Source organism: Notolabrus celidotus, chromosome 2 (genome assembly GCF_009762535.1).
Source record: "Notolabrus celidotus isolate fNotCel1 chromosome 2, fNotCel1.pri, whole genome shotgun sequence".
NCBI classification, from domain to species: Eukaryota; Metazoa; Chordata; class Actinopteri; order Labriformes; family Labridae; genus Notolabrus; species Notolabrus celidotus.
This window is the reverse complement of record NC_048273.1, coordinates 16,067,451-16,092,988: the sequence shown is the minus strand read 5'-3', so window position 1 is coordinate 16,092,988 and position 25,538 is coordinate 16,067,451. Positions and strand designations below refer to the sequence as shown.

Below are 25,538 nucleotides of genomic sequence, written 5' to 3'. Positions count from 1 at the left end.
ACACTAAGGGACAAAAAAGTTCAGATTTTATTCCACCATTTAGCTTTGCAAAAGCCTGCTGTATTTAAACTGGTTACACATATTTTGCCCATTACTGATGAGACTTACAAGATGAAGCAGCATATTTTTAGCATACAGCGGGTCCCTGAACTGTTAGAAGCTGCCTCAGCTTCACGATAAAAGAACAATGATTAATAGTTAATGGGTTTAACTATATCAGCTTCGTCTCTGCTCCTTACTGAGTTGCTGGGGCTGCCTTCATTGTACGTCTCTGTTTTGGGCTCAACAGCCAGCTCAGCATCCAGGATCTTGTCCACAGGCATTTCTTCGTTGAAACTGCTGGTAGATTCCACCTCATTCTCCCCCCGCTCTCTCCCACGCTGCCTCTCTTCCTGCACAGCTGAACACACAAGCACACACAGACACAAACATATATGGTTAAGGTGAAACGATTTGTGAATACTGCCCTGTACTAGATGTCAACAAAACAATTAACTTTACACTAGGCAACATTAAAGGAGTTTATCAGATCATCAGTTTAAACATAAGCAGGCGTAGGAAAAAAAGGCATTAAACATTTGAATCCCTAACTACCAACGAATACCTGAAGACATTAAATTCAGTTTGTTAGATGTATTCCCACAGAGTTAAGTCTGGTATATTACTTTGGATCTTGACTAGAATTTCAAACACAACTCATCAGGGTTGAGCTTGCTTATACCCACAACATGAATTTATCATGATGGTTTTGTGGGGTTTTAAATATCAAAGAACCCAAGCCTACAGCACATGCCCACATCTCTCCTGACGCACTCACACAGATGTAGGCACACACCTTCTCTCTTCATGCCCATGGCCAGGCACTTCTGGTAGCGACAGTATTGGCAGCGGTTTCGCTGGCGTTTGTCAATCAGGCACTCCTTCATGTCTCGACACGTGTAGGTGAGATCTTTACGGACTGTCCTTTTGAAGAAGCCTTTGCAGCCCTCACAGCTGTACACGCCATAGTGCTTTCCTGTGCAAACAGAGTCAATAGTATCAGTGATGCTGTGGGCCAGCAATATGCCACTTTCTCTTAGTGTATGTAATTCAGTTTGAAAATGAATGGTAATGGTGTGATGTGAAATGGTATGGTACTTTACAATTTGGTGTAGTACGGTATGGTACGGTACAGTATGGCACGGTATGGTATGGTACGGTATGGCATGGTATGGCATGGTATGCTATGGTACCGTATGGTACGGTATGGTACGGTAGGGTACGGTAGGGTAATGTTCCTCGTGTGTCTCACACAAGCGCCGGCCAGAGAGCTTTCTGTTTTTATGCTCCTAAGCTATGGAACTCTGCCTCTGGACATTAAAAAGGCGAGCTCTCTGGGTATTTTTAAAAGTAAACTTAAGACTTACTTTTTTAATCTAGCCTTTAATTTGGAGTAATTTATTTTTTGAACCTGGACTGCATTATTATAATAATAATAATAATTATTATGCAGTGTGGTATGGAAGAGGATGGAATGGTATAGTATTGTATGGTAATGTGGTATTGTATGGTATTGAATATGAAGGCTTGACAGTAACAAAGCCTCAGCAACAGCAAAAAGCAAGGCAAGGACACTTTATTTGTTAGAACATTTCATATACAAGCGCACTTTGAAGTGCTTTAAAAGCAATAGTTTAAGTAGATGGAACAAGATTTAGCTGTTTGATAAATCAAAAAATTGGAAATAAGGTGTGAGAGAGGTTTGGTTTGGAATCATTCAACTGAAATAAAAAACTTTCTCCATTCTGAATGAACACCATTCATTCTTGAATTAATTTGAGATGATAAAATGCTGGATTTAATTATTGCCATGATGTTACTGCTGAAGGACAAGACCAAAGTTGACAAAAACGTCAAGGTGTATAACTCAGGTTTCACCTTCATATATCAAGAATTATGCTGCAAAATGACTTTCCTCCTCCTTGTAAAACACAATAATTTCAGATTGTAAGAAAAATAACGAAGACCATACCACAGCTGGCCATTGGTGTAATCTGTGTAGCCATAATATGCATAATAACTGAAGTACATAATTTGACATTGATGAAACATGTCACTTTGAATAATAGTGGTCCAAGAATTAAACCCTGAGGGACTCCACATGTCAAATTGATCTGGTCAGACTTGTGATCACCAATGGCAAATATATTACCAGGGCATTTAAGGAATGATGTGAAATAACTGAGGACTAAGCCAAATAATTCTACAAACTATCTCAGTCTGTCAAGATGTATTTTATGGTCCACAGAATCTAAATTAACCCAGCAGTTTTGTTTTAGTTCTTATTGAGACAAATATCATTCAATACAAGTTAGTGCAGTTTTAGGGCTGTGATGAGGACTGAAGCTAGACAAAACTCTCTCTTTAAGGTGATATCATATTGAAAATGGTATTGAACAGTATCAACTTTTTGTTTTTTCACTAAAAGGAAGATAACAAATGAATCTGTAGTTAATGGATATGGAAGGGCTTGCGTAGCTTTTATGGAGACATAGCTTTACATTAGATTTAAAGCTGCTGTAGGGAACTTGTAGCTTGTACTCATTTTGGCATCCCCTGAGCTTATCTCTTTGCTGATTCTGTCCTGTACATTAAAGCAGTGCATTTTTCTTATCTGCACCAGCTTTCTTCAAACTGGAAAATGTATCACTTATTGAGAATCTTAGCTAAAAAAAAACCCAACAAATTACAGTGTGCTGCTAATCACTTCACCTGACACCTACCCTGTGACAGAAGTGTCAGGCTTTTAAAGTTACAAAATATGAATGTTCCATCTCTCTGCTGATGGTCCTGTTTACTTGTCAAGGTCATAAAGAGGCATCAATATTACTTTCAGGCTGTTTCATGACCAGCTACAAAATCCTCACCAAAGCTTTAAAAATATGTTGATATTAAAAATGACAACAAAATATTTACATTATTTAGGAGCGCTTACCTTGTTTGGTAATAGGTCATATTCTCAACATTTGTAAACAAGATTTATTTACATTCTTTTTGGTGATATTAAATAAAAAACACACTCCTATTTCTTTTAGATATGTTGTCAACAATGACTTTTTCTCCATTTGTACTCATTTCCTGCAGTATTCTTCACATATGTGACTTAATGTGTTTTCTCATACTGCTTCCTGCTATGAACACGAGGTTTATACTTTGTAAAGCCTAAAGATGTCCATAACTCTTAGGATTTCGAAATTTTGAAAGCTAAATTCTAAAATGTACCGGTAAACCTGATAGACAACTTACAAGTAAATGTGAAATCCCTTCCTTCCATTAAAATGGTGATAAGTTAAAGGGGATGTACATTTTTTATGCCCATCCCTCTCCCCTATCCTCATCATCTAACATTACCTGAGGAGCGGTCCCCACATATGGAGCAGATGTGCTTTGACATTCCCCCGGGGCTCGGACACTGGTAGTTGATGTTTCCCAGGTTCTGTAGGCCTGGCGGAGGCTTGATGTCCTCCGAGCTGCTAACACTGTTCATTGAATTCATCTGAGGACAACAGGAAGACAAAAAAAAGAGCAAAAGACACAGAGTTAAAGCTGAAGTGAGCAGAACTGAACGGAAGCAGAGGGGAAGTCAGTGCTTGGCCATCTCACAACACTCTCCCCCTTCCCCTATTTTTTTTTTTCTCATTTTGTCTTCCGCTCACTCATATTATTTTTTTCTCTCCCCTCCCACGCACTTTATTGTGAAAGTGTCTGCGGGTGTGATCACATGCTCAGTTAGTGGGAGGGGCTTGTGTCTGAGGCTTGTCATACAGGTTTTTTGTTTGTTGACAGGGGGGGAGGCTTGTGAGGGGAGTCACATGTTCAAAAGGTGCAGCTCCTGGACTCAAACAGCAGAGGGAGCTCTAAATGTGTTGTTCAGACACATAGATGTCACACGCACACACATTAGAGCACCACTCTGACCTTTTCTTTCTATTCATCATCAGCTGCTTAAAATGGAATCAAAGGCGGGTTGAAAACAAGAAGCAACCTAAAGTGACTCTAATGCCATAGGACATTAGAAAGTCTCTATGATGCATCAAAAGGGTGAGATTACAGAAGTGGGAATACCTAGAACCTCAAACTACTCAGCAGAGCAAATAAAACCTGCCCTTGCCTGAGCAACAAGTCTTCCTTCCCCAGACTGCTTCTTGTATCTCTCCTTCTTATCATTCTTGCTCAGTTTGACTGTTTCCAACTCCTGAGCGCCAGGTGGGATGCATGTTAGTGTTGTACATTTTTGTTTGTTTGGTTGTTTATTTGCTAACATCTGCACTCCAGGAGGAAACAAGATTGACCCAATTATGTCCTGCCGTCCTATATATTTGATGCGGCATGACATAAAGGACATCGTTCCCACAGTCACCTCAGGCTCTTCCTATCACTTATTTACAATGAGCACTCTCTTCTGAATATCCTCCGATGGCCGACTGAACTCAGGCCTGTGACCTTGCAGCAAAGGACAATGTGCAAGAGATTTTCTTTTTCTGTCTCTCTGTTTTTCTTGAGCTCACTAGATCTTTTCACCACCACCTACTTCTAGTCTAGACGGTAAACAGTCACACTTATATGAACATTCAGCCCCTTGCCTGCTTTCATATGCACACCGCTTGACACAGTTTTCACAAATAATTGATTTTTACACGTGTGGTAGGAAGAAAATAAGCCTTGTGGTGCATTCAAACATTCAAACAGTTGTTGAGACACACATGCGGCCTCAGACAGACAACATACTGCTGCTGTAAAGAGCTACAAGCACTGTATATGGATTATTGATGTGTCATACATTCTTTATATAACACATGCTATGAGGAACACTCTGCATCATACATGAAAGGTTTACTACAGATTTTAATGGGCTAGACTCATGTCTCCACTATTCACAGAAAAGTCTTGGATCTCTCAACTTAATTTTTATCTCAAACAGAATTTAACCAATATCTGATAAGATGATACAACTAACCCGCAAACATTCTGATAATGGACTACTTGTTTGATTTAATCTAAGCCAAGCGGGCCAGCATTTTGGGGGATGGAAGCATCCTTGGTTAAAATATTTGCTGGTTCCCTACTCTCATAAGATATATAACAAAAAATCTTAGGGTTTTGAATTGTTTGTAGATAAATCAGGCAGTATTGACACGTCAGCATGACAATCAAATAATTAGCTGATTGCTAGTTTCAGGCCATATGCTTAAAGACAGCATGTAAAATTAACAGTATGTGTGGGAGCAGCTATTAATCACAAACTGTTTGATAGAGATATTACAACATTAATAAAGATTCATAAACTCTGTATTTCAGATGCTTCATATTGCTGCTGTTAAAGGCATGGTTGTAACTAAATGAAGCAGTGAAGTGGTACAAATCACTTAAAAAATTAAACTGTGTGTAATTATTCCATTATAGGTGTCATACACTAACAGAAGGGATTGAAAACATAAATAATTACAGTACTGACTCCTACTATCAAACCCGTACATTCTATGTACAATGCTATAACTGGAGCACTGAATATATTTATGCTGCCATGAGCCAGCACTGTACATGAACTCCAGTTCACCCATGATAATAGTATAAGATGTTACATGACACAGTGACCTGACGGAGGCTTGGTTGCTGGCTGTTGGCGATCAGTGAAAAGACGGTTTCACCAAACATACAATTGTATCAATGCTGACAGAGCCGGAAGGCACAGATCTATACTGTGATTGAACTAATGTATAGAACTGTCTGCTGTGCCCTGCAGCACTGGCCTGGATCCTAGCTCTGAAGTACTTCATGTGTATGTACATATGTTTTCACTGTGTAGCCAATCACATGAGAGCACAGAGAGCACTTAAAGACGCAGCTCAGCAGTAAAAAGAGCAGTTTTGTGGATGTTTCTTTTATTGTTTTAACTCAATGTAAGAGCTGTGCCACTTGCAACCTTACAGAGGAAATGAGGTGTGTTTGCATCGAGGGCAGCTCGGGTCAAAGGAACACCATACAGTATGATTTGGCTCCCACCAAAAGATGAATGATGCAGATCTGATGTGCAATACATAGTTAGATAGATGTGACAACAGAGACTAACATGATGAAAAAAGGTTACTGTCTCTTTAAATTTTAAGGTGAACACGTTTCAATCACATGATGAAAAAAAAGATACAATATATCAAACCTCTGAGACCTGACTTTATTAAAATACTGATCTGAGGAGAAAAAAACACAATATATTTTGTCAAAATTTTAAAAACTATTTGAACACCATTATTTATTATTTGCAGGTACAGTTATACAAGACAAACTGCAGCTTCACTTCTGTTTATTTACTTAATTCACTCACCATTATTGCCATCGCTATCTCTCTGGGTATATATATTTATGTTGTGGCTCCTTTCAGTTGTAAAAAAAAAAATAGCATAAGATTCTATCTTAAAAGAAATAAGGCAAGGACTTTAAAGCTGGGGTTGGTGGTCAGATTTAGATACACTTTTTGTTATACTGGTTAAAACTTTTGTGTCCCGATGGCAATCAATACATAATGTGTTCTTAAAAAAAGAGTGAAAAAAAAGCTGCTATCTTCAGCCGGAGTAAACCTGGGAAAACACCAACCAATCCCTGCCATCGGAGCCAAATTATGGAACCAATCAAATCCTGTCCTGCCATTCTGCGCGCCTCATGCACGTACATTTCAAGTTTGTTTGTGTTTTTAACTTTCACTATGATAATGTTTTGGTGTTTTCTTACCGCTGAGTGAGACATGAGTTGACTTAGTGCAAAACATAAACCATGTGCTGAGGACCGGTTTTGAATCAGTCGTGAAGCAGCGGCGCTCATGTATGTGAGCGGGGGAGTCGTTTTGGAGGAACTTTGGAGGAGGGAGGGGGGCGGGTTAGACGGAGTCGTGAGGACATTCTACATTCAAATTCATGCTCGTTTTCCGTGACTACCAACCCTAGCTTTAACAATGCTACAATTTACTCATTCATTTTTACATATATTTTTTTTAATGGATCTGTAAATGAACCACCCTCATTGTGTTAATTGTGTTTGTCAGTACTCTGAGGCAATAAAAAAGCCAAACTCAGACTAATTCTGGCAGGAAAAGTCACAGGAAAAGGGAAAATATAGGAAAATGAGGAAAAATGTTTAGGAAGGACAAGAAATGGCTGAGAAAAAGAGGGCCTGCTCTTTTTCCCCTTCCCCTCATTCAGTCATCCATTAAATGGGGCTAAGAGTCGCACTGCATCTTAAGACCCCTCGCATGACAGCAGTAACACAGAATTCAGGGATGACCTTTAGGGCGAGAAGTTTAAAGGTCAGGAGGAGGGTAGGAGAGAAAGGGAAGCCAAGGTATGCCTGCCAAACACTTTGGATATGGCTAACCTCCAGTCTCCTGTCTGCCAGACCAGATTCCAGGAATTAGAGGCACATGATCAAGTTAATAACATGATAGTTTAGCGCTGACAGACTTTGCAGTAATCTAAAAGAACATAAACCTTTGTGGAGGAAGTTGAGAGCTTGACAGAGTTAAGCAACTCTGTAAACACAATATAACTTCAAACTAACTTTTACAAACATCACTTTGGATATATCAAGTTAACACCATAGCGGTTTAAAACATGAACAAACTCAGTGAGTAAGGGGAAGCATCCTCTGAAGGTCATGGCCAACGTAGCCAGCAAAATGTGCTGAGGACTATTGGGTTATCCGACAGAATCTTTTTACGTCATCAGCTATTCTGCCCTTACTCTCTTGTTGCAAAGTGCTGCTTGTGTAGCATCAAGCAACCTATAATGCAAGATATCATTTGAAATGTCAAGGCTCAGTTTTGTTAATTACATTTGTTTTCCAGCAATTCGATGGAACCAATAACTTACATTGAACAGTGTGTTACTTGGCCACTTCAGGGTACGCAATCTTGTTTTAATTGGTGCGCAATGAATCATAAGATATTTTGGGCGGCAAAGGATGCACCCGATGCATCTTTTGTGGACGATGGAAAAGTAGGACACATTTGAAGGAGCCTTTTATACAGTACAGCCTTTGATGCACTGCAGTGACGCAATGGCTCTTAAAATAAATAAATGGATTAAAAAAAAGCAAAGAGGTAAAGTTGAGACCAAAGCCCTTCTGCCTGGTAACGATGATAATCATATGTGACTCATAGCGTTAACATTACCAAAACTGATGACCTAAAAAAAAATTCACCTCCCACACAGTTTTTCTAAATAAAGAAATGGAGAGAAGAGTCAAAAACAGATTTTGTTCCGGTTGTAGAAATATTTAATTATTTTTTAATCTTCCTCTGTAAACTTAGGCATGTTTTTATGTGCTCTACTTGGTTTACACTGCCTTTTCTGGGGAAGCCTCAAGTGGGCAATTGAGGAACTGCAGTTCTTTGCACTTCCACATTGGCTTTAATCTTCATAATTGGAGGTTTCATTATTAAGCTCTGTCATGGCCTGATACAGAAACATGGAGAAACTATGGATGAATTTTAAAATTATATTCACAAACAGGATGCACTGAACACTCTTTTCCCTCATTCCTTAGACTTAAGTCCCTTTCTGATGACCACTGAACCACCCACATATTCTCTTACCTGTGGACTGTTGAGTGGTCCGAAGTTCATGTTGGGTGTGGACGGTAGAGATACAGCGGGTGAGCCGAGAGAGGATGTAATGACCGGGTAGGGTGAGGCCAGGCCATTCATCGGCGAGCCCAAGGTGGACATGGGAGACGGTAAGGGTCGCGAGGTGCTGATGACAGATGGGTGGCCCATCATGCCACCCATATGAGGGTGGTGTGTGTGGGCTGTGCTCATTGGGCCTGTCGAGTCTGGAGAAGAAAATATTTTTTAGAAGAGATACCAGGTAAGAGATTGACACCTGTACAGTCATATGCAAACATTCTTTGGACATGTATATTTTTTTATTTACTATAAAAACATGGTTGGGCCAAATTGAGGGGATGGAGAAGTCAGAGTGTTTTATATGGAACAGTACAAATACAATTTAACTCAAATAAGTCTGACCTCCTGAATTAACCTTCAAATGGGAAACTCGGTACAACATGTACAGCAAGCATAAGTTTTAAACATGTATCAACATTTTTACAGTCATCATTAATCAAAGCTTTAACTATTGCAAGCTGCAAACACAACACTGACAGACAATCTATTTATGGTCAGAGTCACGTTTAAGCTTTTTACCAAATCTTAGGTTGAATTTGTCCTTTAAGTTGCAGATTGTTCAACAACTAGTCTCTGCTTTCTCATGATAACCAGCGGCGTGTCCAGGGATTTTTGACTTTGATGGCTCAACTCGGTCACTGACTGACTGATGCAGGGGATGAATTGTGTGCTCCCTACATTTCCTGTCTCTCTTCAGCTATCCTATAAGATAAAGGCAAAAAGGCCAAAAAGGCCAAAAAGGCCAAAAAAAAGGCCAATGCCAAGTCAGGATTTTGAGTACTGAAAAATTTACAAGCAAACTCCAGCACAATATCAAACTGTCAAAAATGTATTTATAGTTAACATTTCATGACTGATGGACTGGTGAACTGGCCCCTCTCCTAAACACCTGGCATTTAAAAGAGACGTGTAATTTGTAGAAAAATATTTTTCAACACATTGAAGCAGAAAAAAAACATATAAGTATGTCCATTTTGACAGAAATCATGCCTCTAACGTAGCATATTGTCAATCATAGTTCAGAGTATCAGGGTGGCACCTTAGGTGGCCAATCAGATTTCAGTGGGGAGGACATTAAAGTGGCTGACCATCAAACCAAAACAATTGCTGAGAGACACTCTCACTACCTATACAACAGTAAAATTCATGGCTAGTTTTTGAGCTTTCATTTCAAAACAACAACTTTTATATTAAAGTTCATACATTTTGTTGGCATGGTTTAATTGACACACTCAGAATAAGTGGACCACCAACTATAAAGAAAACACAAGCTTAAGAATTTTAGACACAACAAAAGTAAAACAATATGGCATTTGAGGTAAAACAGTAAGGTACATTTACAAACTTCCATGTCTACAATAAAACAAGTCTGGAAATCGAGAGAATAAATGGTCAACGACAGAGTGATATGTGTGTATCCTGTGGATGTAGTATAAATAAGGCTCCACAAAGTGAAGCCCGCCTAACTTTAGTCACAGGGTGCTGACTTTGCTTTGCATCCATTGATGTGAACCGACAGGCTGGCATTTACATAGATGACCTACTTAGAAAAGCTGTCAGTCGTTTGGGTGACTGGGCGTGGTGTGTAATTTCATGCATGTGCTGTAGCTGTGAGGACATTCATTCATCACCAACAAATATAACAAACAGCAGCCTGCACATACAGTACGTACTCATAGGGACTGACATGTTCTATGACATAATACATTCAAATGTCACGGGCTGTCACAGTTTGTTCTGGCGCCAACTGATGCATGAAGCCATATCTCTCTGGGCCAATATCAATGAGTCAAAGAATCAAATTATATATGTACTTTTTTTTAAAGTATAACTGATAAAGAGTGGCATTGAGGGGTCATTGAATGAACATAAACATCTAAACATCAAAGCTTTGGTTTGCATGTCATTGTATCATCCCCGTCCCACCTGTAAAAATATACAAACACGCTCTCAGTATGAATCTGGGCCCAATGCCACTGTTCCTCGTTAAATGTCACATTATTCTGGTTGTGTGTGTGTGCTGAGGTGTTCAGCGGTATGACACAATGACTTTCACTGAACAGCACCTCTGTTTATGTTTCTGTAAAAGTTTGATTCTGTTTCTACTTCAAAGCTTCACAGGGAGCTCAGAGATCACTTTTCAGGAGGCAGACTTTCTTGTTTGTTGAACCGCTTTCAATAGGCTTCATCACAGGATGCACAACTCCTTTACTTCTCTAAAAAACACTAACACATCTAGTCTTAGAACCTAAATAACATTAAGCTTTATCTCTTAAAGGTGGTTTTATGTGACACTTCAAAATGTCTTTTCAAAAACACAATAATGCACCCAATTGATAGTGAGCCAACACATTTTCTAAAGTTGCATAAGATAAAAGTTTAATTATCAAGCAAATATTTCATTGATTTGTTTCAGTGTCTTTCTCCAGGCTGCCCTGATTTAACCTCAGTTTAATTGCAGCATGATGTCTCTATATTTATCAGTATTGAGATTAAATTGGAACTATTTTTCCAGTTTGTCCTGGAAGCTATTATGAGAAAAAGATCATCATAATGACCCCAGTGATATGTTTTTCAAACCTTTTTGGTAACTCGCTCACATAGGTTTGTTTTACATAATGACTTGTTATCAAAGGCCCTGTTATATATGTACAGGCAATGCTATAGGCAAAAAATATTCTGGTGATGTAGTCATGTGATGAGAAATATCAAGAAAAACGTGTTACAACACCTATGCACTTATAATGTAGTGTCATATTTCTCACTTTGAACTAGCTCACAAAGACGAGAGGTCACTGAATTTGGTTCTTTCTTTAAATCTAACTTCTCCTTTTGACCTTCCTGATACTGAAAATGCTGTTTTTGATTAATTCCACACAGATAAGATCAGCACATACATTTGGAATTTGATTTGTAATGCTACATGCAAATACTTTCAGACTGAATTCAAGGAAGAAAAAAACTTCTGCAAGACTACAAGTATTGTCTGTCACAGAAACATCCACTAAGATGAATTTCTTGGTGTCTTATTTCGAGAAATAATTGCTCGTGTTCACAAGCAGCCCTGTGTTTTGACAGTTCACGCCTGCAAATTGTGTTAAAGTGACTCCAAAGAACTTATTGTCAAGTACTTTGCAATAGTTTTGAAATCACTCCCTCATATTTAACCTTTTGTCAGCGATTAAGCCCACATTTTTTGTTTTTTTCACCACTGGATAAGACAAGAATAACCTCCATTAAAAGGAAATGGAAGCTTTGAGTAATACAACCTTTCACATTTCAAGGAATTGGGAAACAGAGAGGAATGACACATTGTCTGCTTGGATGCAGGGCTTTTTGCATGAAGACGCTCTAAATCACACAGCTGGCCGTTTACTCCCTCTCTCAATGCCAAGGAACAGATGTTGTGCAACTTCCTGTTTAGGACTGAGACTATAGCCTCCACCCCCTTTCTCCCTCGCCCACTTTCTCCAGCCTTCCATGAGTGATCCACAGGCAAATATGTATCAGGGCCTCCCTCTCTGTCCTATAGAGCTGACTGAATACACAGCATATACTGCAGTGAAACATTATCTGAATGAAGCTTAAATCTTTGACCTGTTTGCTACCCTTATATTGCAAAAGGAACACTTAATGTTATATCTTTCTAGGGAGTGTGTTCCAAACTTTTTTTCATAGCACCAATTCATCTAAATAATGAGCTTATGTAATGGTGGAGTACTGTACGGCATGTACTGTGTCTGATTTTGTGCACTGACCCCTCTCTTTATGTGCATGACAAATTCCCTTTGGGGCTCGTAAAGATCTATTCTATTCTTGAAGTGCTGAGTAGGAGATATAATAGCAGGGCACTCGTCACTCCTCAGGCCGGCAGTCTGACAACGTGCACTCAAAGACATTACAACCAGCAAGTATTCGGATTGCTCAGGCCAGACTTGGAAGATAAACAAGATAAAGGTTATTGTGAGGAAAGATGTGGAACATGACGACAGATTTTTTGGGACAAACACTTGAAGGCAAAACTTTTGCAGTTATATTAATCATGCAATATCACACATGAGGGAGTGATAATATAACCACAGATTGATGTGCTGACTCTGACATTGTACATTCATCTGTATGTTTACAACCAGTGAAGTAAGAGTGCTTTGTGTGATTCCGAGGTACAAGTTTGATCAATCTAGACAAAGATCGCCTACCATATTGTTAACTGTATTCAGAGCACCTGGCTGAGTCCGGGTAATACTCCCAGTAAGTCCCACTATGTTGTACTCTGCATTAGCACTCATGGAACACCTCTTTTCCAATCAGATTACTTGGTCAGAACTAAATGTTGTATAAAACTGTATATACAATGAAGAATGGACTGTAACTTGTTGTACCCTTAAAATCAGGAGAAACTAGCGAGTCAACCATAAGTGAAGATCAATGTTTACAACCATTGCTGCAGGATTTTAAGATGTTCTGAATAAAGACATTTAGTTGATGAACTGACTTAACGTAATAACCCTTGCTACACCAGAATCAGTAGTTGTTTAAACAAATTGGTGGCCATATGTATGTCGAAGCAGTAGTGTAGCCCATGGCTGTAGCTCCGGTTAATAGCTACCGCCTTAATGCTATAATGCTCTACTACCTGGATGTAAACAAGCACAGATGACGGATGCCAGCGGGCGCAGTTTGGCAGCACTTTGATCTAGATAATGGGGATTGAGTTGTATGTCCGCCATGTTTGGTTAAGCTGGCACCACTCAAAGTTAGAATTCTGCATCCGGCACAGGCATGTGAACGTTAACCTGCAAGAGGGACTGAGGGCTCCGCTAACTTATGCCACACTTGGCAAACTGATCTGACATTGTTTCCCTGCAAACTCTGTCCTACTGTGTTGAACAGATTGTACTGATTTCTGTCTGCTTATTTTTTTGTTTTTCTACACATCAGACTGGGCAATGAGTCAGAAATCTAAATTTCTGTTTCTCTGACTAGGACATTAGTTGCTTCAGAACATCCAGAGTTCAGAACCAACCAAGAAACTAAAAAAAAGAAGAAAAAAAAGAAAAAGTGAAATAAAAAAGAAGAAGAAGAATGAATCGACAGTAATTCATTCATCAACCTTCTCTGGTTCCAAAGTTTTGAATGTTTGAATTTGCTGCTCCTTGGTTTGTAGATTTATGGAGCTGTAAACTGAACTTCTTTGAAAATTGGACTCCTAGTTTGACAACAGTCCAAAAACAACCACAGTCCTGTTAACCTCAGTGAACTTTTGTAAATTTACTAAATATATGTTTAAAAACAACAGACTGATCAATCCAAATAGCCAATACATTTCTACTTACACATATTCAGTCTTGGTCTCGGCTAAGTGACGTTTATGTCAACAAGACTTAAAACTGTCTTCAACATGCTTTACATGTTTGAGGCAAGTCGAAAGAGGCCTGCACTTTGTCCTCACCTGAGAGTCAGTGGGGCTTCAGCACATAGGGGTGAACAAAAGCACATGTACGTATACAGTCAGCTGGTGGGATGCCTCACAGGGAATGGCTTGCGAGTTGAGCATGCTTCTGAAAGGGAGTGTGTGTTTGTGTGTGTAAGAAAGCCAACACGTTGAGCAGAGGAAGCATAAATTGGCCCAGGGCGGCTAAAGGGGCTTATCCTTGCATGACCCACCTCAACTGGCTGTTCTATCTCCATTATGTGTAAATCACCTCAACTCAAAGAAGCTGCAGGAATGTACAGACTTGTAACAACGCAACTACAGAGAGAAAGATAAACTGGGAGGGGGTTCATGGACAGCCTGAAAAAACTCATACTAATAAACTTGCAGCTTTCACAAAGATTGTGTTCCAGCACTTCTTCCTGACAGTCTTTGTTGAAATCTATACAGTGCTGCAAAAACACAGGCTTCTATCTGAGAGCAAGCAAACAGACACAGCAGTGAAGGGCACCTTTGACCGCTGGCGCTGCAAATCAAAGGTCGCCTGTTGCCAAACTCTTGAACCAAGTTCAAAAGAGTTCCTATCTGCAGCAGCACACAGATACACTGATCATGACCACAAATAACTGTCATCTACACAAAAAAACCTTGACATTTACTGCTGGAGCTGAATGTCTTGTATCTTTCTATAACTGCTTCAACACAGCAACATTTCACTGAGATTTAAAGGCACCAAATTACAGTAGTACACCAAAGGGAACTGCAAAGCATTCTTTAGAATCTCTACATTAAACCTTTAGAAAATGAATCACCAACTTTATCAATATTTTTTTTGACTATTATGAGTGGAGCCTCTGTTAGGCGAAGCGGTTAAATCACATGTACAGAGGCTACAGTCCTTGGAGCGGGTGAACCAGGCTCAATTCCAGCCTTGCAGCTCTTTTTCGCATGTCATCCCCCACTCTCTCTTTCCAGTTTCCTGCTCTGTCCACGGTTCCATCCTCTGAATAAAGGTCTAAAAGCCCCAAATTAACTTAGAATTCTCTGTTTGTATTTTATAATGTGTGAGGATTCTCTTTTGTAACTATTTGAAAGCATTAGAAATTACATACTTTGAGTATTGGGACAGTTGGTAAAACAAAACAAGCAAGCTTTATGAAGTGCAGTACTTAAATTCATGATAGGCAGAATAAGATGGAGAAATATTTGATTGAAGAATTTGATCATGAAAAGGACTGTTTACATTGCAAAGGCATTGCTTTATATAATTACAGTTAGCTTGAAATGCTGCGTAACGTTTTTATGTCACAATGTAAGCAACCAATCGGAATCAGCTCCAGTGTAAACAGCACAACATCATCATCACTATCAAACAGCTGCTGTCTGCATTTGAAGATCATTTAAATAGGCCAAACCCATTTCATCCTTCCCTTAGTAATAGAGGACAGCCAAAGCCACAAATAAAACCACACATGTATCAATCTAATCCAACAGGTTCAAAGAAACATCACGGACCACAAACCCGGTAAATCTCTCACTGTTAATTACTGGTTACTGGCTGGATGGAGCACTCCTCTGTGTGGTAATTCAATAAGCTCATGGCCCACTAACTAATAATATCTCCTGTCTGGAGAGCAGAGTAGAACTGGGAGCATACGGTGGCCAGTGAGGGATATGTGGCAGGGATTGGGAGCGACAAATCGACTCCTGAAGAACAACACAAGCCTCAATATCAATCTGATTAGCCGCTATGAAGACGAATCTTCAGCGCGTGCATCGATCTGTTTAATACCTGCTTCGAGTGTCTCCCATGGGTGTGTGCGTAGTACGAGCACATGCTCTCGTGCTCACATGCTCACATGTGTGGCTGACAGTGCTGCAACCATATGACAGAGAGCAGATCGCCTCCTAAAGTAATCAGACGGACAGCCTGCGGAGCTCATTAGATACAGTGGACATGTAATTAAGAAATCGCCTTGCTGCCAATCCGGCTCATGTACAAGAGCTACAAACCCTTGTTCAAAACACACTCATCATGAGTGCACACACTCACCATCTTTTACATCAAAAAAAAAAGAAGAAAAAAACGTGCAGATTGTTCATGCACTGTAGCACAAAATCACAACCCGTTAAACATTCATTTCATTGCTAAATGAGGTTGATGTCTGATCAATTGTGTCAGTAAATCCTCTTATCCCCGGGTAAGTATCTGCAGCTCAGCAGGCCAGCTGTCAAGAAGGTGGGAGGTGGAGGATGAGGGGACGGAGTGTGGGATGGAGCCAGAGAGTAGGGGAGGAGAGGGGGTGGATGGATGGAGGGATGGTTGATGGAAGGAATGATGGGTCGACGGGGGAGGGTACTGCCCATCTCTGAAAAAGCTTCCCATCTGAAAGCGCACATGATCCCACCATGTACTCACAGACAGACACACACAAACACACACATACAATGTTAATCGCTCGGCCTGGCTGGGTATATTAGATCATCAATTGAGAAAAGCCCCTCTATTTTCCTACAGCTGTGATTTAGGAATTAGTAATGGTTATTATTGGTTGGAGAAAAATATTCTCTGTTACATTTTCCGACTGCTTTTTTAGAGTGGAACAGCCAAAATAAGCACATCCAATAATACAATTGAACTATATTAAAAAACTGATGCTATAGTTGCTCAGCATCCCACAATGAATAGAAAGCATATGGCTGTGAAAACATAAGCACTGAAGCATGTGAACTTTTCTGACCCTAAATTCTGCTCTGTAGTGAACTCTACGGTGAACTCGGGCACAATTTCCATGAAAAGAAGAAAAGTTAACCCTGACTGTTTTTGTAGTTCCTTCTCCTCAATCTATAGAAGAGCAAAACAAAACACAACAAGAGTCAAGTCAACAAGTCAATGTACATAAGGTACATGTTCATACTATATTGCCTAAGTTTAAGCTGTGTCTCTGCATCCACAAATCCTGCAGTCTTGCTGGTGGGATGCATTTTACACTGAGGATCGATGAGGAGGCCAGGGCTGAGACAGAGACCAGATAAAAATTGTTTTGCGAGTGATGAAATGAGTTTGGAACTTGAACAACAGGAGATAACACAAGTCCGCTTGCACAAACACGCTGACCAAGCGCTCCTGGAAAACAAACAAACAGGCAGACCAGAGGGCCCAGTGCAAACCGAAGCATCAATGCTAGCAGCTCTGCCTGAAGAAGTATTTAAATACAGTTCCTATTCCTAAAGGTTTTCTGTTAACACGAGAGGTGGGTATGTGTTGTCAACATACACACACACACACACACACACACACACAGACACACACACACACACACAAGCACACACACACACACACACAGACACACACACATACAATACACACACACACACACACACACACACACACACACACACACAGACACACACACACACACACACACACACACACGATACACGCTAACCCATTAGTCCCCTGCTGTGACCCTGTTAGTGTAACCACAGTGACCTGACCTCTGAACCTGTGACCAGGTTCTCGAAGAACTGCCAGACTACACAGCCAGCTTACGAGATACAGTTAACTTGAGTTCAGTCTGGTTGTAATATGGCATCAGAAACAATATGTAACACTATTTAAAGAAAACAGAAATGGCAAATGATGTTCTAGTTCTTGTTTAAACTTTCAAGTCTGTGTTGATGAATGAGAAGATCATAACCCTTAACAAACTAATATAGGGAACACAATTATGTATCTCTATCACATTCTTTCATTTGTTTTGGATTTGAGCCCTACTTTAACTCATTTTGCCCTTTTTTTCTCCAAGGGTTAAACAATGACTGACCAGAGAATAAATGCACTAGGTCATTGAACTTGACCACTTGAACAATTGACCTGCTTTAAAATGATCTCTTTTTTTAGTACATGACTACTGTGTTCAAGCTGTTTGAGTTTTCTACTAACATCACTTAATATCTTCAAAATATAACTGGTTTAAAACTTTAGTTATTCACATTTTTTTTTTAATATATATATTCAGGAAATAAGTCAAATGAGTTCCATTTGTTGTCAAATCTGGTCAGGAACAGGAGCAGCTTTGTAGGGCTTTACTTTTGTACAGTAGTACTTTAGCTAAATGCCTATGCCTCAACGCTAGCAGCTCACAAGGACAATACTGTCATTGTGACGTTTAGCCAAGCGGCAGCCTCCGGCTGTGAGAATTGAAGCTGATGCGGTTGTGTTAAAAACGGCTAATTTCTCGATCGACACACACTGTACGGGGGTGAATTTTTTCATAACGCAGCAAAATATTAAGATTATGAGTTTTCCATCCAGCTGACTTGATTGACAGGCGGGAACACTGTAGCTGTTGGCGACGCGTCTCAAAGCCCGCCTCTTTACCTCTTTAGCTCGACAGTAGTTAGTTAGTTCAGCATTTTTATTATGTTACCTGCCGATGATCAACTTCAAAACAGAATGTTTAGAGTGCCTAATAGTTCAAAGTTTGTCTTCTTAGCTGAACAGATACTTAGGAAAAACATATTAAGCTGTTTGCAAGTCCACAATTATCTTGTCATAAAAGTATTTGAAAAAAACATATAATGTGAAGTTAAGCTCTTAAAGAAAATGCAAGCGATCAACAAAGACATCAGACTACATCCTTCTGAGGGGATGATACATACTTGAACATAAAGTCAGCAAAGCAATTCATCACATAGTTGTGGAGATATTGCAGTAGCCTGGACCGACCTGAATCATGAATCAAATAGACTGACAATGTCACCGCTTGAGCTATGATGCCAGCATGGCTAAAATGGTCTTTCAATGACTTTAAGCTTTGCATCCGTTTCCTCTCATTCTACAAACTGTGCTCATTTTTCTATTACTGCTCCCGAGTATCATCATAAGCAAAGGATAGAGTAAAAGTAGAATAATAAAATGGAACCAAGAAAATGTTAATTTCTTTGTTTTTTGTCTTTTTAGTTCATTTTCTAACAGATTACCTTCTTTTTTGCACAAGCTCTAATCACAGCATGTTCATTCTTACATCATACATGTATGACAAAATACAAATCAATGCCTTAAAACTGCTATAGATAAGAACCAGTGTATGGAAATGGGCAAACCTGTACTTCAATTTCAAAGCTTTTATTAAGCCTATAGGGCAGTGGTTTAAGGGAATTGGGACTTCCAATAAAGCCTCAAAGTTCTCTTCCATCCAATACTTCAAAGGCATTATTGCTGTTTAATGATAAGCACAATGACTTTAATCATCATGTCACAATGTACATGAAATATGGATGGATTAGCGTGGATTTATGGGTCAAAATCAGAGACAAGAAAAGCTTTATGAAGTTTGTCCACAATCCTCAATCCCTTTTCAACCCTTAGCTGGGGAGTGAATGAATATCTTTATGGTTTCCAGAGAGGAGGAAGTACAGTTGTAAACAGGGTAGTCACATGCTTCTTCCCAGGACACTGTGGAGAAGCATTCGTCCTCTACTATCAACACTACACACACACACATACACACACACATGTGCACACAGTGAGTCAGTTAATAGGCCGACTACAGTGTGGATGTGAGATCAACACTTCCCACACCTATTCAAACACAGGAAAGCGGAAAAGGTGGAAAAGCTCATCAGAGGGAGTGCTGATGGAAGGAAGCGGGGTGACGGACAGCAGACACAAACAGAGAGAGAAAGCAGGACGGAGAGAGCTAATAAGATGAGACAAGTGTTGAGAGATAAACAGATAGGGAAGGACAGAGCAATGGGAGATGGAAGTGTACTTCTGGGTTGACTGGCATCCCTGCTGACCACACTCACAAGCTTTCGACTGGAAGTGCAACAGCACTTGTAAATCCTTTTACCTGTCACAATCGGTTAAAACGATCTGATGATTTTAAAGGCAGGAACTAAGCAGTTGGGGGCCGATAAGATCATGAAATCTGGACTTAAAGTTGCAATCCTGGGGGAAATTAAAGTCCTCCAATCAAAGCAAGACATGTCTAACAGTGAGGGTGATCTGCTTGGAAGAATCTCAAATTTTCACCACAGATAAGAAGAAAATCCCCGGATGAATTTGTTTCGCAAGTTGCAGTTTTCTCCTGCATGGGACATGACTTGTTTAAAATGCACAGGGATTAGAGGCTGGTAAAACAGAGCAACAGCAGTGAAAGCAGGCAACATCTTTAACCACATAAAGTTACTTCTGATTTGACTATTTCAAACAGAAAGCATGCAAACACACACTTAAACACACAGAAAGGAAAGACCAAACCCAGCTACTCACAATGGCCATAACCTATCTCCCTCCCAGGGCTTCCTCCAGTTGCAGGTGATGCCATGGGGTGCCACATGCCTACCGTGAGAGTGTGGAACTGGCAGGGTGCCAGTCACTCAGGACTGGGACTCAGACTTGAGTGTTGGCTCGCTGACAAACTCAAAAATGATGAGGACGCTCTGATCAACTGCTTTTCAGGACGGATCAGAAGGGTGGACGTGGAAAAGGGGTGGGGTTGGAAGGGGTGGGGTTGTGTGTTAGTGAAGAGCAGAAGAGGCGGAGTTCCCCTGGCACTGGTTATAGGATTACCCAGATTATCCTTCCCCTGAGATCAATCCGACAAGAACTGTTTGCTGCCCAACTGCTGCACAAATCAGCCACCCTGCCGCCCACTCGTCACGTGTTCCTCTCTCTCTGTCACTCAGAGTGTGTAAAACTATCTGTTCAGAGACACCTGTTGTAATGGTAGAACAGCCTGTCTGGCATGGAGGGTGGGTGAGGGGATCTGGATAGGGGGGGTAAAACATGGTACAACATAAAGTTTCCAATTACCCCTCTAAAAGGGGACAGAGGCTGTGTGGTACTGATTTCCCTGAAGTTCAAAGAGGTTTTTGCCTCTTAATGACATTTTTAAACAGATGTTCTTATGTTTTGCTGAATGTTTACATCTAACATGACAGTCATAAAAAGGTGTATGAACGTTGAGAATGGAAGTGACAAGAAGTAAGGCAAAGGCCTAAGAAATCTACCTCCATTGAGACAGCTTTAAATCCCCTCAATGCCAAGTGATATCTGTGCCAGCATGCAAGCTTAACCATACCAATGTGGCCTCTGCACACATTGTTTGTATGTTTGTGTGTTTAACAAGTGTTATAGCATTCCAGGAAGTCAGGAATTGTCTTTTTCAGTGCTTTAGGATGGTCGAGCAAACATGCAGCAAAGCGAAAACCCAGATGCAAACAAGGCCAAAAATATACCTTAAAGGCAGCGAGGAACAATACATGACAAACGCTAAGTGGAAGTTAAATAAACCACACAATTCATGCAGATAGATTCAATCTAGACTTCATAGCCCTTTTGAATAAAATGCCTTGGTGAAACAAACAGCAATAAAACCAGCCTGCAAGAAAGTTAGTGTCAAGCTTTCAGAAGAATGGTGCAGGCAGCATGTGTTCTTGACCACGGAAGTGTTTCATATCATTATCACCAAAAAGTAGCCCAAGCCAATCAAGATAAAAATGGCACAGATAATTAACCGCAGCTGCCTTTTTCAATTTATCCAGCCAGACTATTGAATGTTAACCGGGTTCTATCCTTCAAGTTTTTGACAGACAGAACAACTTGAGAAGTCTAACCCCCATCTGTTTGGCTTACAAGACTCAACATTGCTTTCTTTTCCGGAGCACCTGCAGGAAGCTGGATCAAATGTCCATACAGTGCTGGAAGGATGGTCACCTGTAACCAGAACCACTCAGTGACAGCAACCTGGCAAGATACCTAGCAGCCCAAGACACAAGACGAGGGGAAAGACAGAGAAGCATATGAGATGCTGGCCTCTCTTATGGACCGAAACAAATCCCTCAGGGAGCAGCTAAAATGATACAGTCCTTTTTGAACGAACGCTGCGTTACAATAGTGTGTCATGGCCCACATAAAACACACCAAATTAACCCTGAGAGCCATAATTAGCATTCATAGATGTATCACTGTGAGGAAATGGGAGGATAATAATTGGCAACCCTTAATTTAGAATACACTCTTAAATGTCAATTCTGAACTTCTAACAATCTAATCCGTTTTGTCATCTCTGTTGTTCATATTTGTGTCTACAAATAGTAAAAAATACAGGGGGAAAATATTCAGACATCATGGTCAGAGGTCTGTTCGAAGGAAAAAGCAGACAGAAAAGGAAAAAACAGACAGTAATGTGTGCTTGGATGTCACAGTTATATGTACACGCTTGCATGTGTGGGTGTGAGACAGGACTAGAATGGCACTCAGAGCTCTCAAAATAGCCCAACGAGGTTTCCACACGTTCTTCATGTCTCCTGATGGAGATGTTTAATGAGATGTAATGAACAGGTTGTTAACCTGTAACTCTCAGTTTGTGCTCCTGTTGGGCATATAACTCCCTCAAATCAACTTCTACTAAGTCATTAATTCCCCCTTATTAGTCCGTCCCATGAATTTAATTCATCTTGTTAATGGTGTAAATGAGCTCAGTGGTGATTAAACTTTCTTATCACTTAGTTGATTTTGGACCAACTGAAGGTAGAAGGCTATAAAATGAAAGACTGGTTTCCTTATTGATCAATCTGTGGAATAACTGATTATTTAGTCTATAACATGACAGAAAATCCAATATAGAAGGTTCAGCTAAATCTGATATCCCAAATTCTTGGCACCCAAAGTATTACATTAATAGCTTTCATTTAACAGCCAGCTGTCTAGATTCAGTGTATTAAATTTCACATGATATCAAACATTGAACAGCAGAAAATCCTCACATGCGAGAAGCTGAAACAACAAGATCTCTGGTTGGCATTTTCTTGAAAAACCTTATCATTAATTGAGCATTAAGATGGTGATCATTTCTTATATCACTCACAAGATTAATCAACCAATCCTTTCGGCACCATTAAGTGGAATAACAGAACACTGTGTAGCTTTATAGAACTGTGTCAAACGAATTTACACCCTAATTCAGGTCCTGTATGAACTTGCAATGTTCTGCCTTTGTCTGCCACTTTATTCCCAAACTCCATTATTTTTTCACTCTGCTGTATCTATTTTATTTCAGGTATGATTTTTTTTTTAAAAAGTTCAACAACATTATGAATCACCCAACTGTTTATGAAGAAGTTTCACCTCACCTAACTCCAACATTTGCACTGGATGGCCAGTCTTCTTGAACCTGTGTTTAAACTGTGAGCATTGCATGCGTGCAAAGAAGCATTACTGACCATGAAATATGAGGAGCTATTTTTGACTGTATAGATGCATTATTTTCAAATCAATAGAATAACTTATGAGTCAATATTTTGTGTCCGTTTGTGAATGTCTTTGTTTGTTCGGTAACCAGGTAATAAGCAAAATATGGGCCTTGTCCACCCTGTCGGGAATCTATTTGGCATTATCAGCGGCTAACTAAACATTAGCCTACTAATTACTCCGCTACCAACTAACTATACAAACAAGGTGACACCGAGTATTGATCTAAAGGTAATTTAATTGATTTAAAAATTATTTATCTATTCAGCTAAAAAAGTAGTCCCTCAACAATGATATTCTTATCAGATGTGCTGGACTCCAGCGCAACAGCTACTACTACTACTACTACTACTACTACTACTACTATTATTTGTCTCATCACTATCATCTCTCTCTCTCTCTCTCTCTCTCTCTCTCTCTCTCTCTCTCTCTCTCTCTCTCTCTCTCTCTCTCTCTCATTCTCCTGTATCCCTCTTTCCAACCCCAACTCGGTCAAGGCAGATGGCTGTCTAACATGAGTCTGGTTCTGTTCAAGGTTTCTTCCTGTTAAAAGTTTTTACTTGCCGCTGTAAATAGCTAAATACTGCGAGGTGCAATGATCAAGGTGGATTAAGATGAGATAAGATTGAGTCCTGTCACTAAGAGGGGACTTGAGATACTGTTTGTTGTGTTTTGGCGCTATAGAGATGAATTGATTGACTGATGATTGATTGATTGAACAGCCAACTTACAGGTTATGTATTTTCAGTTATGGTAACGTATAAACATTATCCTACTTTACTGTAATAAATCACATTAAATTTAACATTTTCATACATGGGGAAGTCAAACATTGGCAATTTTGTGTTGGCATTATTAGCAGATGCAGAAAACAACAGTAGCACCTGTATAAGGCCCTCTACCCCATGGCTTGTCTCTTTTTTTCAATTGTCTCTTTCCCTCGGCTCTTTGTGCGTTTAAACATTCCTTCCTATCTCTTGTTTTTTTTCATTTTTTCACTGTTCACCACTCAGCTAATAACCCCCAATCTCAAGTTGTGTGCTCTTTCAATAAATGATGATTAATAATAAAAAAATCCCCCACATTGTTTACCAATGCTGTCAAAAGTGTCAACAGGAAGAGGTAAAATGTATGTATAGATGCGCTACAACTCCTTTTCATAGATTGGTATGTTTGAAGTGTGTGATCTGGTTGTCTCGAGCGTTGCTTGTGCTATGCAGAATTAATAACCAATGTCGAGGGATTTTGACCAATCAGATTCATGGAAATCAGGGATATACATTCTCTTACACAGAAGTTCCTAACAGGAGCTTTAAGAAAGACTTTGTACCCAGGACTTTTTTTCCTTTAGTGGAGTATTTTAGTGTGGCAATAAATTAAACATTCGGAATTCTTCTGTCATCACCGAAGACATGATTATTTTTTAATGGCCAGCCTAAAATGTTCCCTCTTTCTGACTCTAAAGAACTCAGTGAGATAACCCTTTGAGAGAAGATAGTTATTTATTCATCGTTTGATGTCATGTTTATATATTTAGCTGTTGTGCCTTGAAATTGATGAATTAATCAATAGTAAACACTGAAATGGATAGATGCTTGACATCAGAAAGATATGTCATACATAACGTTGTGTATGGAAATTACAGTTGGTGTGCATCTGTGTGTAACATGTATGCTGTTGCTGCATAATTAGAAAAGAAAATAGCTATTTACGTCCCATAAGCTAACATCGCTGCAGCCTGTGGGCCTCTCAAGGTTCTCTGCTTGATTAAAGCTGGAATTAAATCAAGGCTTTGACCTTCTTCACTAATGACTTATTACTGGCAATTAGCCCAGAGAATGGCCTCCGTATGCCCCTTCTTTTCCTTCATCCTGTTCTCACAATTAGCACCCACTCAAACACAGCCAAGACAAGCAGGCCCTTTTTTACACTGATGCATAAATACAAGACACTCAATCAATCGTGCCCCGGTATAACCCACTTTGTGTTTTGTGTGCTAATGCAAGTGTCAGCATCGCAGGTCTTAAGCTATAGAATTCTTGAGTAAATACCTGCAGAGAGCCACACCCTCTACCTGTGTGGTTTATCTATCTCTGGAGGAGTGGGTGGGGAATGCTCTGTGTGCACGG

General features: G+C 39.8%; 1 protein-coding gene across 4 annotated transcripts in view; it reads right to left on the bottom strand.

Moving 5' to 3' along the window:
• rxrgb (retinoid X receptor, gamma b) overlaps nt 1-25,538 on the bottom strand; it is a 31,864-nt gene that overhangs the window by 3,759 nt on the left and 2,567 nt on the right. The window contains exons 1-5 of one of the 4 annotated variants that reach the window (XM_034700028.1): nt 20,428-20,552; nt 8,624-8,859; nt 3,391-3,535; nt 818-1,015; nt 240-400 (exon numbers count right to left, since the gene is read on the bottom strand). In XM_034700028.1, the coding sequence (XP_034555919.1) occupies nt 240-400; nt 818-1,015; nt 3,391-3,535; nt 8,624-8,859; nt 20,428-20,494 (807 nt within the window). In that variant the 5' untranslated portion in view covers nt 20,495-20,552. Of the gene's footprint in view, nt 1-239; nt 401-817; nt 1,016-3,390; nt 3,536-8,623; nt 8,860-20,427; nt 20,553-25,538 lie in introns of those variants that run through there. The other 3 variants (XM_034700036.1, XM_034700044.1, XM_034700053.1) reach the window with 3 other exon arrangements.